This window comes from Opisthocomus hoazin, chromosome 6 (genome assembly GCF_030867145.1).
Source record: "Opisthocomus hoazin isolate bOpiHoa1 chromosome 6, bOpiHoa1.hap1, whole genome shotgun sequence".
Lineage (NCBI taxonomy): Eukaryota > Metazoa > Chordata > Aves > Opisthocomiformes > Opisthocomidae > Opisthocomus > Opisthocomus hoazin.
This window is the reverse complement of record NC_134419.1, coordinates 38,715,440-38,731,115: the sequence shown is the minus strand read 5'-3', so window position 1 is coordinate 38,731,115 and position 15,676 is coordinate 38,715,440. Positions and strand designations below refer to the sequence as shown.

The following is a 15,676-nucleotide window of genomic DNA, read 5'->3' as shown; positions in this document are numbered from 1 at the left end:
GCTGCCTCTTTGCTTCCCTGCCCAAGGACGCATCCCACCACAGGGAGATGGATGGAGGAGCTGCCAGCAGAGATGCAAGGGAGACTGAGGGCAGGGTCGCTGTGTGAATGAGAACCTTGGCGCAAACAGCTGGTGGTTTGTGTGTGAAGTTTCGGCTTTCCCTGACAATGGTCCAAGACTGTTTCTTGCAATTTTTGAAGGGCCAGAGTCTTGCTTGCCATGAATACTCTTGCTGTGGTGAGACCCCAGCTTGCTGTGGGTCCAAGTTCCTGCCTCCAGTGAAGCAGTCGTAGGATCGAGGGGGTGTTTGATAACGAAGAGACTTGCACAGACTGCTGAGTCTGTATTAACATGTCATCTCCGAAATGGGCAACTGGGCCCCTGTCTACCCCGCTCCCACCCCTTTCCCCCGGCAGCAGCACTGCAGTTGGATGCAGCCTCAGACAAATCCGAGGAGAGAGCAGGGCCCTTCCCTCCTGGCAGGGCCCTTCCCTCCTGGCAGGGCCATGGTGCTGCACGGAGGGAACCGGTCAGCTCTTGCGCTCTGCAGGTGGATGAGTGGCTGGGTTTTAGTCTCCAGAACTGTAACTACATCCGTCCACACACACAACTGGACAAAAAAAAGCACCCAACTACTGCGACACAACAGAATTTTGCAAGCACTTGGCTACTGATTTATTGTATTGGCTATTGGTTTACAAATGCTGGCTACAAGACAGGTCTCTAATGGCCAGTTACTTAGCTCTGCTGGCTTCTCATCTTGCAAAAGGACGCTACAAACAGCAAAGTAGACAGTAACCTCACAGCCTGAGGGACACCCCTGTGATGGTGCAGCGAGCTTCCCTGGGTCCTGTAGCTGACGGCTTCTTCCCTCCCTACCGCAGCCATGGCAAGGGAACAGAGATGCATTAACCAAATCTTCCTGCTGCTTGCTTAGCCTACAGAATATATACAATACGCAGTAGAGGAAAACCTGTTATGTATACATCACAGTAACTGTGCAATAAATTAAACTTCAAAGTGCTTCACTTTCCTATTTACAACACCATTAAATAGTAACTGACAGTATTTTCTCAGACTAGGAGGAAGTAGTTAGTTAGTTAGCTGACAGGGCAAGAGTGCTCAGCAAATACACCAAGAGGCGGGGAATGGGCTCAGCTGGCGGCTCCTCTCTGGGAGATACTTGGTAGGGAAGAGGGACTGGAGAAGTGTGAGGGCATCTTTATGGCATCAGTAAAGGGCTTTGGCAGGGATTCTGGGCTGAAAAGGGAGACCAGAGCTCGAGGCTTAGAAGACAGAGAAAGCGTGTAAAAAGCAAGTGGTGGGACTCCTGGGCAGCTGTTTAATGGGCAGGTCAAGCAGCAGCTTCAGTCTGGCTGCTGCCATCTCAAACTCAAAGCAAAGCACTGGAGAGCTTAGCCAAGCTGCCAAAGGATGGGTAGTGACGCTGTGGGCCTTCTGGAAGCTGACTTACTGCAGGAATGAGTTGCACACCTCTTCTATTCCCTCATAATGTAGGGCTTAAAAAAAGGCCATAACAATTGTATTTTAGTACCTCTTGTTTTTTTAGGGTGCTAGAAGCCTCTTCTGTTTTAGTGATTATGATTCTGAGTTGCCCAGTTCTGGTGGTACTGTCTCAGCTTCCTTGTGCTTTCCTGAGTATCGATCTCGCTCAAAAGCCCAGAGCAAGTGCTTGCTTGGGGAACAGACAAGCTCAGAAGAGCAGGAGCCACAGAGACCACCTGTGTTTTCAGTGATAAAACCACAGTCCCTGGATGAAGTGACTCTGGATTGAAGGGACCAAACCTCACCTTGTTCTGCCAACACTTGAGGGTCTGCCCAGAAGTCATCACCCACCGCACTGATGGGAAATGCCCTGCATGGCCAAGGCGGGGGGCTCAGGAGCGATCTTTTGCCTTGCCTGAGCCCCAGTGAGGTGGCATTGGGAACGAGACAAAGCTGAGCCAAAGGGAAATGGTGCCGGGGGTTGCTGGGGAGACAGGGAGGGCAGGGGAGGAGAGGGACAGGCGGGACTATGAAGGAGCAGAGGCAGGTCAGAGCTTTCTCTTGAGCTTGCGGTTGGCCCCGATGCCCCCGCTCCGTTCCCGCTTGTCCTTGCGGACGCAGAAGTACTTGGTGACCCTTTTGCGGCACTGCTCACACCGCACGGCGCAGCACCAGTGGAACTTGCAGTTGCAGCTGGACACCATCTCGGCTCGTCTCTCCTCCACTGCCAGCCCGCAGTCCCCACACAGCCGCCGGCAGCTCCGCTTCTCCCACTTGCTGAGTGCCTTGCCCCTCTTCAGGCACTCCCTGCCCTCCGTACCCAGCAGGCCCAGCGTCTTGTTCTCCAGGCAGTAGTCAGGAGAGTCTTCTAAGTGGACCAGCTCCTTCTTGGAGATGGAGCTGAAGGTCTCAGCGATGGCACCGCGGCTGGCAGCGCTGTTCCCTGCACCCTGCAGTAGGTCCACCTTCAGGGCTTTGTGGTACCTCTCCTTGAGGTAAGTGCCCACCTCCCGAAACTCGGGCAGCTGCAGCCAGCATGTCTGGGTGGTGCAGCTCCCCGACACGCCATGGCATTTGCACGTCCGCTTCATGGTCCCTTTCACGGCCTGCGGAGTGAAGAGAAAGAATGGACTCAGGAAAAAGCCCAGAGGGTTCATTTCTGTGCTACAGTGCATGGAGAAACGGGGCTGCAGGCCTGTGGAGGGGTTGAACACCACCCATCACATCAGTACTGCTGCCATCCCCTTCGTCGGCAATGCAGTTGTTTCTTCTGGGCACGTGCTTTTAGCCCCAGCAAGCTGTGACTCTCCACAGCAAATGCCAGAGCCAACCTGGTGTGCGCAGCCAGGTCTGGAGGGAAAGAGGGGCTCACCTTTCTACCCGCCTCGTTGTTGTGCAGGTTCATGGCAGCTCTGGCATCTTGTCCAGTCTCCAGGGCATCCACAAACTGCTTGGAAATGGCTTCCCCAAAGCCCACATTGTCGCTGCAGCCTCCCCACAGCCAGCCTTGCCCCCCTAGGAAAGGAGATAAGATGCACACTGCCGGGGACTCAGCCCCTTGCCTGCCTGGCTTGTGGCTCCGGGGATAAGACAAGGGTCTCGGATGTGACGGGAGGAAGCGGAGTCTGTGGGGCGAACCCAGCCTTTCGCCTCACCATATTCCCAGATTCCCTCCCCTTGGGCTCATGCCACTTCCACCACGGCCTGGACAGTAAGTGGCTCATGTGGGCAGTGAATGGGTACATCCTGTGCGACAAGCCCAGGGATTTCCAGGCTTTCTATAGAGCAGGATTCAGAAGCTGTTAATTATCATGCACTTGCAGTCATATAGATGAGGCTTTGGGTCTTTAATCACTTTCCCTCAAACCCTGGCTGGAATTGGTTCAGACTGACTTGTGGAGACAGAATCTTGCTAACGTGGGTTAGCGAACCGGTGGAGACGTCCTGGTCAGAGGGAGCAGATTCCCCTCCGCTGGGACATAACCCAAGTCGGGCACCTGTGTATCGAGGAGGCCCTCTTTGTGCTACACCCAGAATCCTGGGCTGATGCTGGGCATCTCAGAAGGGTCTGATTTTCCAATTATCATAAACAAACAAAGACATCAGCACAGAACTGGGAAACTGCACAGCGAAATGCGGAGGGTACTTTTCCTAACCAAGTGGGAGCTCGATAACCTGGCTCAGCTGACTGGAAACACATCACGCGATTTGCTTCTTTTGCTTCTAGAGAAAAATGCCAAATTCTTTAGGAAGATTTGAAATCTGGAACATTCTGACCCTAATGTGCCTCAGTGGCACATCTTGGGAGTGGTGGTTTAATGACCTTGTGCCTCTCTTCTCTCTCAAAGACCTGGCCCTTGCCCAGACTTCCCCAGAGCGTTTCCGTCTCGCAGGGAAAGGCAGGGGTGTCTGGTGGGAGGTGGGTACCTGCAGTGGACGATGAAGTCCAAATCAAGAGCTGGGACCGAAGGGAGGGTGGAAACCTTTCACCAACTTGGATTCAGCCTAACTGCATTTAGAATTGTATCACACTGTTTTGGACAAGCCCAAAAGTTTCCTTTGCCTTCCAAGGTTTTAAGTTCACAACAGAAAATTTTTGTGAAAAACAGATGTGGTTTGGGGAAAAGAAGTGTAGCACAACTAACTCAGTTTTCCAGAGAAGATAAAATTTGGCGTGCCATTGCCCAAAAGTCTTGCTCTGCTAGAGATGGACGATCCCACGCCCCAGACACCTAAGAAGTAGCAAGTGTTTTAAAAACTATTAGCCAATAAAGCAAATTACTAAATACAGGACACTCCAGAGGAGTCTGTCATAAGCTGACATGTACCGACTGCCCAGTGCGGTTGGGCGGGGAAAGGCTTTTAAAAGATTTTGATAATTTGAAATTTGACTTCTTTTCATTCAGAACAAGAGACCAAAATGTCAACGTTTTCTGTGAAAGCTGAGCGAGAGCTGGAGCGGTGCAGCCTGGGGTTCTTGGCAGCTGCGGGCCTGGGTATGGCTGTGATGGGGACGGGGTGACGGCTGTGGGCTGCCATAGCGGTTCTCCCAGCTGTGATCTCCTGTGCCTGCCACTCTGACAAATGCTGGGGGGGTCTGTGGGTGCCCCTCTGCTTTTCCTCCCGGCAATCCTGCTCCAGGGCCACCCTGGTCCTGGTCCTGCACACCCTGGGAGCCCCATTGTCCCTGATCAGCACTGCTCTAACCAGAGCTGCCATTCAGATGCGCAGCATCAGACCGCCTCCTCCGCCCATACGGTACAGTCATTCCCTCCAGCAGCTTAAACAGACTTGGGTTTGGTTTGAACTGGGGAAACTGCAACAGCTTTCTAATTTCCTGCTCATTGAGAAAGTAATGGAAAACGTCAAAGGCTTGGCCTCAGCTGGTGTAAATTGGAGGTGGCCCCATTAGCTTGCTGCCACAGAGCTGCTTTGGTGTGAGCCAGGCAAAGCTTTGCTCTGGGCACTGTTTCCAGGTGCTGGGGCCAGGAAGAGGAGTTGTTTGAGAAGAGCTTTCTCCTGCTGCCTGGGACGTGCGAGAGGGATGGCCGCTCATCTCCTCTTACCCAGCTGCCCGTTGCGGGAGTCGTCGCAGCCACAGTTGTCAAAATCCCCCAGGCTACAGTTCCGGGTCAGCGTGTACATGACGCCCGCAGAGCTGATGGCATGGACAAAAGCGGTTTCTCGGTTTGCTGTCAAGTGGGAACACAAGAAGAGCGGATGGGTAAAGATTTCACAGCGACACCAGGGTTAGGAAGGACTCCTGCCATACGGGAGGGTGGTGGGGGGAGATCTGCAATGGGCAGGGCTTTGTGGGGGGAGAGGGGACCCTACACGTCAGACTAGCTTAGTTTTGGCTTGAACTGCACAGAGAGAGAAACTCCCAAATTCGATCCAGACTGACTCATGCCATTTCCAAGGATGCAGGTGAGTTTAGCACTTGGCTGACCTTGTGGGAGCTCATCAGTGGGGATACAGCGCAGACAGCCGAATGTCCCCCACGTCTCACTAATACACCCCAGCGGGGAAGGGGCCATGCCCAAGGGCCAAAGAGCTCGCTCCCCACAGCCCCCTCGAGCTTCACCTCTTGATGGAGACCGCTCAGGGCTCAGAGCAGTGACCTGCCTACCCACTAGCATCAGCGTGCTGACCTCCAGCTAGCTTCACTGAGACCTTGGCTTTCATTTAACACCAGCGCTGTCTGGGTACAAGCAGACATCCATGATAGGAGTGGTTCAGGGACCTGCTCCCAGTCCCAGAGCATTACTTTGTGCTGCAATTGCCTCCTCAGGCCTTGCTTCGAAAATTCTGTCCACCTGGTCCCTCATCTTCTGCTAGTCCCAGGAGGCCTGAGGCTCTCTTCCATACCCGGGTCCTGCCTGCACTGGGCACAGGAATGGGACACAGTGACAACGACCACAGCCCCGTGCCCTGCAGTGGCACAGGTCGTGGATGCTGGATTTCCGCTCGAGGTGACTCTCACATCTGGAAGCTGTGGGAAGTCTTTTCTGCTGCCTCTTGGCTAGAGCACGGCCACTGATGAACACTTTCCTGCTCCGTTTAGCCATATACCTCTGCTTGCCACCCCACCACCCCACGCTGGTTGTCAGCCTCGTGGGGACACCCTGATGAGGGGCACCCCTCGGACACGGCGTGTCCAGCAGCCCCTGCCACCTGTCGTGGTGGGGCATCCTCGTGGGGAGCCCGTGGTGCAAGGGCTGGTGGGGCAATCCAGCCCTGTCCAGGCTGGGGCTCGGCAGGTCCGGCGGCGATGCTGGTGCTGTCAGGCTGCCTGGTCTTCAAGCCAGATCCCAGCACGTGTCTGGGAGCTGATGGGTGGGGAGGCATCCTGGAAAGACCCCTCTGGGGCATTCGTGGGAGAGGGACATTGCGGGTGGGGACAGGGAAGGAAAGGAGTTGCCTGGGAAGAGGAGGGGTCTACGGGCCCTCACCCATCGTGAGGGGGTCCCAGCAGTGTGTGCAATGCTCTCCTTACCGCTGCGCAGCCCGCCGTGGCTGGAGAGCTGCAGGGCCCTCTCGGGGCAGTTCCAGCGGTCCCAGGCAAACTGGAACTTGCACTCCTCGATGCCGCTCTGCGCCCCGGCTGCCACGCTGCTGGAGTAGATGAGGTAGGCCTGGGAGAGAGCAGCGGGTCAGCAGTGGGGACGGTGCGTGCCCTGCTTCAGCCCCCCAGCACTAGGTGTGAGCTTGCAAAACCCAGTCAGGATGAGCTGGCCAGCGAGGAGGGACAGCCCCGGGGCAACGGGCTGGGAATGTCCCCAGGCTGCTCCCAGGGCCCGGGGAGTTGCTCAGCAGCTCTGGTTCCCATCACGGGCACGGTGAAGCTGGTGTAGCCCCAGCTTCTTCCCAGCTTCTTGCTACGCAGCCATGGGGCCCGCACAGCCGTGCCTTTCATAGGTCCTGCTGCTCTAGAGTCTCGACAGAGAGAGCAGACAGTGCAAACCCCCCTGGAGAACACAGCCCCAGGCTCCCCAGGAGGCTGGTGTTCCACTGGAAACAGCGTGCGTGCCATCCGGCAGAGCCGGGGTGTCCGTAGCTGGGGAGGTCACTCAGGCTGGGCTCCCCTGGGGAGCATGGAACATGCTTTCTGCTGCCCAGGTCAGAGCCTGAGCCTCCCCGCGGCAGGAGACCAAGCAGAGCTGTTGGCTGTGAGCCATGTTAGGAGGTGTGCCAGCCAGATGTGAGATGGGGTCCCTTTACCTCTCCAGCATGAGAGGAAGCAGAACCTTCTGCTCAGAGACCAGGAGCTCCAGGCCTCAGCTGCCTCCTCCTCCACCACGGCTCCAGGGGAGACCTGGTGCTTTGCGGCAGGACTGCTCTTGCCCGCCAAGTGCTGCAGCAAGAGCTAGATGGGCTCGTAGTGTTCCTGGGGAACAGTGCAAGGAGGAAGGGGGTGTGAAAAACACTGAATGAGGTCCTGGCAATTCCAGTTGTGCTCACTGGGGAAGTGCATTTTGCAGGGCCTACAGAAAGTGCCCTTCCAGCTGGGTGAGTGTGGGTCCTGATGCTATCCTGATCATCAGGGAGCAACAGATGCCAGGTGAGATGCCCAGCTGGTGCCCCCCCCCAGCCTTGTGGCTGGAAAGCTGGGGGTGAGGGGAGCTCTGGCCAAGGCTAGAAGGAGAGGAGCGGGAAGGATGACCCCCCCCCTCTCTTCCTGGGTTTAGTGGAATCAGGGACAGAGATCAAAAGGATTTCTCTTACCTTGGGGCCCGTCATCAGGAAATTATTCACTGACCTGGAAGACAGAGACAGTGTCAGCGGGGAGGGGGTGATGGCGGAGGGGTCTGGGGAATGCCAGGCATCCCTGGGCTCTCCCCTCACCCCCCGCAGCCTGCCTGGCTCCTGGCTGCAGGCACCTTTGGTCTCTCTGCCTGCCTCCCCTCACCGCTCCCTGCAAGCCAGGATGGTGCCTTCTCCATCTCCCCCACCCCTCTCCTCTGACCAGGCTGCAACCCCCTCACTGCTCCCTTCTTTTGCGTTCTTCCCCACAGCTGCCCTTCATACCAATCCCTCTCTCTTTTTTAGGGTTTTTCCTGTTCCCTCAGCCTTGCTTTTTGCCTTACCAAGCTGCTGTTCATCTTAACCCAGGAAAGCGTTGCCCCTAGCCCCACAAGCACCCCGGTTCCTGCTGCAGCCCCAGGAGATGGGCTGTGTGCCCGCACAGCTCTCCCCGCACGACCATGCCAAGGGAAGGAGGAAGTCACGCTGCTGCTCCTTCACAGTGCGTCCCGGCAGCATCTCCCCCGATCACAGTCCCTTGTTTCCTTGTAGTGCCAGCTCTGGCTGCCCACACGCTCCTCTTGGTCACATTAAGGTGATGGCTGAGCACAAATACACTTGTCCTCCCCATTCTGCTGGGCTCTGTGTGGGGAGGAGTGGGGGCAGGGGAGAGGTGGTCCTAGCCAAAACTAAACTTTCTGGTGCCTTTCAACTGAAATACGAAAAATGGAGATGAATAGTTTCCAAATGTGCCTATTTGTAAGTATTCCTGTGAAACATTTAATTCTGCCACCATTTACAGAAAACTGTTCTACTGAAAATGCCAGGTTTGTTTTAGTAATCTTAAATTGCAGGCTCCTGAAAACTCCAGCTCTGGGAGTCTCACGATCCCCCTCTTTGTTCTGCAGGTCAGTAACTCCTACTTCTCTGGTGAGAGAGGACACTGAGGCCCGAGAGGTGGCATGACTGGACTGAGACCTTGCAGTGAGTGAGTGCAAAAGCATGCACCGAGGGAAACTGGGCTCTTCGGCTTCCGCTTGAGATGATGTTCTACACAAATGCTGGTAGTCTCTCAGTGGAGGATGCCGCTCCTTTTCAGCTAGCCTTAACCCACGCTGTGTCCCTTCAGCAGAGCTGCATGCTCCGCTCTGCAGCAGGGCTGTCCGGCACGCAGCGATACTTGCTGCTTTTCTAGCTCCTCTCCATTCCCTGAAAATCCCAGTAGCTGGGTAGACCTTGGCTGGATGTGGGGGAGAAAGGTGCAGGTTAGGGTATGGTTTTTCCTCCCTGTATGTTTTTTCAGGTGATGCTGTCTGGAGCCACAGGTATCCCTGGTAAGGGAGAGAAAGGCACTGTCCTGCTGTGCTACAAATCCAGCACAGAGAGTGCAGGGGCATCCCAGGGTGGGCTCGAGCACAGGCAAAAGCAGGTGTTGCCGTCCCAAGCTGGAGGACAAAGCGTAGCCATGCTGCAGCCCTGCTGTGGACATGGGGGCAGACAGGGTGTAGCCTGGTCAAAACCTCAAAAAAAAAAAAGGTCTTTGCTATTGGTCACCGTTTAGAAAGAGTTGAGAGAACTAGTTTGCAAAGCTTCACTCTGGCAAATCTAACTGCCTTTTTGGTGGAGATGTGTCCATGTTGATGAATCTTGTGCTGGGAAAGATTCCCCTGAGCCAAAACGGGAGGGAGAGGGCTGTGCCAGGGCACTGCGAGAGCAGGAGTTCCCTTCCCTTTGTTCCAGGCCTGGGATTCAGCCCCTGTGGGTACTTCAGCACGAAGTTGAGGGCTGTTTTGCAGAGGAATTTTCCTTTGGGAGCCGCTTCTGCATTGTACAGCTAATTAAATATTTCCTGGGACTCGGAGAGACGGCATCTGTAGCCGAGTGATTAGAGCATCGGGTGACCTGAATCACACAGGGCCATGAACCTGGGGCTTTTCAGACTGTGTAAGCTCTGTGGGTCCCCATCCTAATGCAACAGGGTAGCAGCGTGAACAAGTCATTTTTCCATCTGGTTTCCCTCCTGTCCTTTGCCTTGCCCTTAAGTGCTCTGCTATGGGGACCACACTTCGGATGGTGTCAGCGTGAATCTGAGCCCCTGGTAGCAACTGTGAGAAAACTCCAGTAAAATGCCCCTGTGTAGGCAAGATCTAGGGAACTGCAAGTCCTCTCTTATCTTGTTTTTGTGTTCAAACCAAGAGACACATCCCATCTGCATTGCTTCCCACCTCGGTAGGAAACACCAAATTCACAGCGCGCGAGAAGGATTTGCTGCAAATCCTTGCTGGCCTCCTCTTGGATTAGGAACAGCTGAAGTAGTGGCAAGAGTGGCTTTAGGAGGAAGACAGTAATCCACAAGTTCAGGGTTTACTGCAAACCAGCCTGTTAGCAGGTGTCAATTGACATAACTGTATTGAAGCAGAGGATCTGTTCCTCCCGGGGTAAACCTGAAGGTTCACAAAATGGCCAAGTTCAGGATATGCCAATTCACCATCTGCAGCTGAGCAAATGGTACAGTAGCAATTTCCCAGCAGGATTTTCAAAACATTTTTATTAAGTCGGAGAGACAGAAGGCATTTTCCCTGAGCTCTCTGATCAACAGGCAGGCACGCTGCTGGGCGGGTCTGAAGGACTTAGACAAGCAAGGATTCATTCGGACTGGTACACTTGACCCCCCATATTTAACTCTTGCAGCTGCAAGTGGGTTCGGGAGAAGGGGAGTTGGGACTGTCGTATGGCTGGAGGCTAGCTGAAATTTTTCTTATTTGTGCTGAGAGGGTCAGAAAGATAATAATGAAGACAAAATCTGTGCACTTTTCTTTTGCCTGTATGATCCAGCTAAGAAAAATGCATCTCTGTTCTGGATATAGTCTCCAGCAAGGGCAGAGAGTAATTAAGCCACTTGTTCCATGGATGTAGCGCAATATTGGCAATGCCACTAGCGTTATCTCTGTGCTGCAAATAGGAATCACTATAAAAATGAATCTCTCTTCAGTTTTCTCTCTGCAGTGTGACATTAAAATTTATTTATTTATACTAATTTTCCATACCACTGTAAAGGAAAGCAGAATGTAATCTGAAACTAACTAGCTAGCTGCATCCGTAATGGGTGTAAACCAGCCCAATTCCCATGCCTTTGGTGTCACTACACTGATTTAAAACTTTTTGAAATCACACACATGAAATGAAACGCTTGAAATTACTTCTCTTCTCCGAGAAAGCTGACGGAGTTTCTAGCTGTCTAAGCCCCTTCCCCAACACTTCCAAACTCCGGAACAGCGTTACGCAGGCTGAAGCGGAGCAGAGACAGAGCTCAGCAGGCAGAGAGAGGGGTCCCACCGAGTCCTTCAGCCCCCTCCACAGCCCCTGCAGGGCCCTGGCCAGGGCACGCTGCTTCCTTCACTGCAGCTCTATGCATCCAGGTAAAAAGCAAATCTAGGGCAAGTGATTTTCATTGCAGTCAATATTTGGAAATTATCTCAAATCTAATGAGTATCTATAGCAGGAGTTCTATAGCCTAGTTTTATTGAACCTGAAAGCAAATAACCCTGCCAAGCAGATGTCCCATTATATTTTACACATATCAAATACTAATAAGTCTCTGATAATTTCTGCTCGGTAACAACCTTAACCAATAACAACATCCTGCTTCTCAGTTGAATGTGCCCCAAGAGTCTTATCAAATCTCCCATTAAAGTATTTGTTTGATCATGCTGCTGGTTACCCTCTTTAGAAAACCATAAAGCTGTATTTAGATCTTTACTGTTATTATTGTAAATACAGAAAATGAATACAATTTCACTTTGGATCTGAGTTTTGTTCTCAAGTACAGACTCCCCCGAGCTGTTAGAAAACCAGTGACACTGGAAACTAAAGGCAATACCACATCTGAAGTGTAAAAAACCATTTAGAAACAAGCTGCTGCATTGGAGATTGTTACATTATTCCCACAAGATAGCAGACCGGGAGGCAACTTATTAACATTTGGAACTTTACATTTTTTTTTCATTTCTCTCTATTTTGTTATATTTATTTGTTTTTTAGTTCCTAAACACAACCCTGACATTTTGTTCATCTAGAAACACGCTGACCATTAAACCTAGCTGACATGGCAGAATCTAATCCACACTCAGAGACGGGAAGTGGCCACATACATATAAAAAAATTATTGTTGATCTATATTGCCCCCCACTCCCAATTCTTGTGATTGAATCATAGGAAAAAAGAATCTTGTTGCATTTGAAGCTGTTGGATCAGATAAAGAAGACCAGCAAAAATTGCAAGCAGGATTATTCTCACTAACCTTGCTTTTTTCTCCTCAGGAATTAAGGGACAGGGTCTGTAACACGATCATTTTGAATAGAGTTTGCAATTCTCCTTTCCCTCAGGAAATCATGACCTATGAGCAACCCGTTGAGAGAAGCAGATCTATCTTGATCTATAAACTTTTCTCTTACATAAAAACTTCTGAAAGGCAGACAGGGAATTTAGACATCCAACTTCCACTGAAAATGCCTGGGATTTCTGTATTTGACTCTACTTTGTGCTCTGAAATTTCTCCCCTTTGAAATGTTTATTTAAAATGTTGATTTTTTTTTTAATATTTTAATCTATTCTAAACCTGTTTATATTGAGGAAAGCAAGAGATATACACAGGAAGAGCAGAAAAATAACAATAAATCAGCATAAGTTCTTTCCCGGCCTCTATGCATAACGTGCATATTCCCCTTGTTCCAGAAGGGAGATTTATCTTGAGTTTGCTAATGTATAATATTTAGACATACACAAATTGTTGAGCATTCTCTTAATGAAGGGATTTAATCTCTGAAAGAACATAAATGTCTCTCTCAGCCTAACAGGAACGAGTTCCCATTTACTCTTCAGTTTCTCTTTCTGTAATTCTGGTTTCTCCATCCCTGGTAACAATCCTAGAGATCCGCTATGGGGGAGGCGGGGGGTTTTAGTAATTGAAGGGGAAAAGACTTTCCCTGCTGTTAGAGATAAGTCTGTAACCCACTGAGCGGATTCCCCAGGGCATCACCGAAATGGAGAATAAAGTTTGGGTACTCAGTAAAAATCACGTAGGAAAAAAACACCTACAGAGCCGGGTCATTTGAGTCCGTCTCCACTGGGGTATGGGATAGATATACTCTGCAAGGAATGATATGAGATTTGATGCAAGTGTAATATCTTTCTGTTCACCCATATAAAACATTTCCGGAAATAAATGTAAAACCACCCCTAGGACAGAGCAGGAGGCCCACAGGAGGTGACCGCAGGTCTGTGCACAAGGGAACTGGCCTGACGGGACCCAGGCGGTTGGGAACCAAGCCGCAGCAATCTCCGTACCAAAAGCTTCTCCCCGGGAAATCCTAACATATGAATTTCAGACGTGTAATCCTGATCCTGTGCCTGCCAAGGAGCCCGGCCCTCAAGCTGCTCGTCCGGAGCGACGCTCCTGCGGGTCTTACTCATCCCTGCCGTCTCTGAGCTCTTAATCAGGGACTGTCCTCTCCGGGGAGCACGGGGAAGCCCCGCTTGATTCGATTAAGACAAGAGACAAGCTGACTGTGAGCCTTCGGAAAAACAGAAATCCCTGGCTTTCCCGTTGGGTTATCTTCCCAGTTGGAAGTGAGGGGCTAGATTCTCCGCATCCGCTCTCCTCTGTTTTACCCCAGCTCAGGATTTGGCCTGTGTAGTTACCGTCGGGAGGTGCAGGGGAAAAAAGGGGACTTTCTTAGATCTAACATCTCTGCCAATGAGTGTGTTGGGACTTAGTTAAATATCTGGTCCCATTAAAGTCCAGAACTGAGCTAAGTGGGGACATTTAGGAAGGTGAAGAGCAATTTCCTTAGGGTGTCAGGGACGAGCACCGGCCTGTGACACAGACTGAGGTACTCTCAATACTCACCAGGCACAGCAGGATTGGAAGAAGGGAGTGAGGAAGAAGATGCCCAGATAAGGGTCCATGTGAAATGTAAAATCCAAGTAAAGAGGGAGAAAGGAGATCCTAAAAAAAAAACCTTGGGTACCACCACCACCCCAGAAAAGAAAAAAAAAAGGAAAATGAAACACAACAAAATTAGGGAAGGGATGGAGTTATTTTCCACCCGGCGGTCCTGGTGTGATGAAGAGGCGTATGCCCCCTGAATCCCAACTTCTGCGAAGGGTAACCAATCCTAGAGTAAGAGCTAAAGGGGGTTGGTGAAATGGAGCCGCAGAACTTCCTAAGAAGAGATTATCTACTTAATTAAAGATTTTTTTTTTCCCTAAGTCCTTCAGCCAATCAGGACTCAAGTGCCAGAGAGAGATTGAACTGATGAAAAGAACACCCCAGGTTCCTCGAAGACAAATGCACCACGAAAGGGATAAGAGGGAGGGAAAAGGGGAAAACAAAAAGAAAGAAAGAAAAAGAAAGAGAGAAGGATAAAGAAAGAGACAGCAAATCCCTTAAAGTAATCAGCAATCCCCACCAGCGCTGCCCTCCTCTCTGTCCCCAGCACAGGCGAGGGGAAGGGTGGCTTTCGGTGTGCCCTGCCTCCCCTGCCCTGGAGCCCTCGCTGGCTGCTCTGGGACGGGGGCTTGCATGGGGGCCACCCGCACCCGCTGCTCAGAGGCCATGCCGTGCGCTGCGGGGGGACGGCTGGGAACAGATACGTGGACACCGAACGCCATCGCTGCCTCAGCCTGCCCCGGGGCTGAAGGGGACTCGGGGCCAGGTGCTACCTCCACCTGCGCCTCCTCCATCACGGTGACCGGCTCTTCCTTCCCACCTCCCGTTTGCAGCCTGCCACTCTCACCCTGGGAGGAAGGCCTCTGACTAAATATCCCCAGCTCCCCTTAATTTCTTGCTTTCAGGGTTTCCTTTGAAGTCCGTGGGAGGGGGTCTTTGGGATGGTCAGCAGTCTCTCAGTGGGGGCTTAGCCCGGGCCAAGAGCTGCTGGAGCTCCTCAGGAGTGCACCCAGCCTGTGCCTCCCGGCCGTGTGGGACATCCCAGCTGGGCCCCACCACCCGCCGAGCTGCCCCGGAGCCGTGGGACCATCTCCTCCGCTCTGCACCGCAGGTTTTCGCGGCGGACATAACCAGCTAAAGCATGGGCCGAGGCCAGTCAGGCTCACTCCACCTGCGGTGCCGCTGCGGGGCAGAAGGGCTGGGCCGGGGCAGCATCCGAAGGGGAGCGAGACCACAGGGCTGAGCCGTGGGCAGGGCGGGCGGGAGGCCGAGCTCTGCTCGGGACGTCCCTGCCGTGCTGCGCAGCCTCGGGGAGCGGAACTGCCAGGCCAAGCTTTGCTCTCAGCCGGGCTTTGGCCACCCTACGCCGAGCCCGTGGCCTTTGCCCCAGGCGAGCGCTGCCCGCCCAGCCAGCGCGGCCCCTCGCCCGGGGCAGCCGGCCTGCTTGCACCCACCCTGGTGAGGGGGAAATGGAGCTGCCAGCAGCCAGCCCCGGGGCCTACTGCAGCAAGGCTGGCGGGATTTGCACTAATTAGAGCCCCAGCTCCTAGAGCCGTGAGCATTCTGAGAACTGAGGTGTTACGTGCGCCGAGAAAAAGCTTGGACATTCGTCTAAGAGAAGATAAAACACCGGAAACTGAAAGGTGAGGGAAATAAGTCCTGTATGTTTTTTTTTTTTATTACTTCTTATATAAAAATCGAATTCCACTGCTGTTATGTTTAGTGCAGTGTAATGGTTTTGGTGGCCTAATTCAAGCCCTGGGGGTGGCTGTGCTGCCTTTGCCCAAAGAGGCTGTCCCGACCCGGTGTGGGGAGCCGCCGCAGAGGCTGATGCTGCCCAGGGAGCTGAGGGGCTGCCAAGAGGCTCAGCCCCTCCGGGACAGCGCCGGTAGAAGGCAGGGGATGCGGCCACCATGTACTTGGCATTTATTTCTGATGGGAGGAAGAAAAACAATTTCCACTTGTTTCTTGTAAGTC

General features: G+C 52.7%; 1 protein-coding gene across 1 annotated transcript; it reads right to left on the bottom strand.

Moving 5' to 3' along the window:
• Positions 1-1,985: 1,985 nt before the first annotated feature.
• WNT8B (Wnt family member 8B) lies at positions 1,986-13,716 on the bottom strand. Its single transcript, XM_075422753.1, has 6 exons — positions 13,658-13,716; positions 7,732-7,765; positions 6,503-6,641; positions 5,073-5,198; positions 2,879-3,021; positions 1,986-2,612 (listed from the first exon to the last, which is right to left on the bottom strand). Exons 1-6 carry the CDS (start codon positions 13,714-13,716, stop codon positions 2,055-2,057), a joined length of 1,059 nt encoding a protein of 352 aa, XP_075278868.1. The 3' UTR covers positions 1,986-2,054.
• Positions 13,717-15,676: the final 1,960 nt, after the last annotated feature.

Excerpts from the sequence above, each read along its gene's own strand:
- WNT8B (XM_075422753.1), bottom strand. The coding sequence starts at position 13,716 with ATGGACCCTTATCTGGGCATCTTCTTCCTCACTCCCTTCTTCCAATCC. Across the intron at positions 5,199-6,502 it reads CCACGGCGGGCTGCGCAGCG|CAAACCGAGAAACCGCTTTT; the intron begins GTAAGGAGAGCA and ends CCCACTTGACAG. Across the intron at positions 2,613-2,878 it reads ACAACGAGGCGGGTAGAAAG|GCCGTGAAAGGGACCATGAA; the intron begins GTGAGCCCCTCT and ends TTCACTCCGCAG.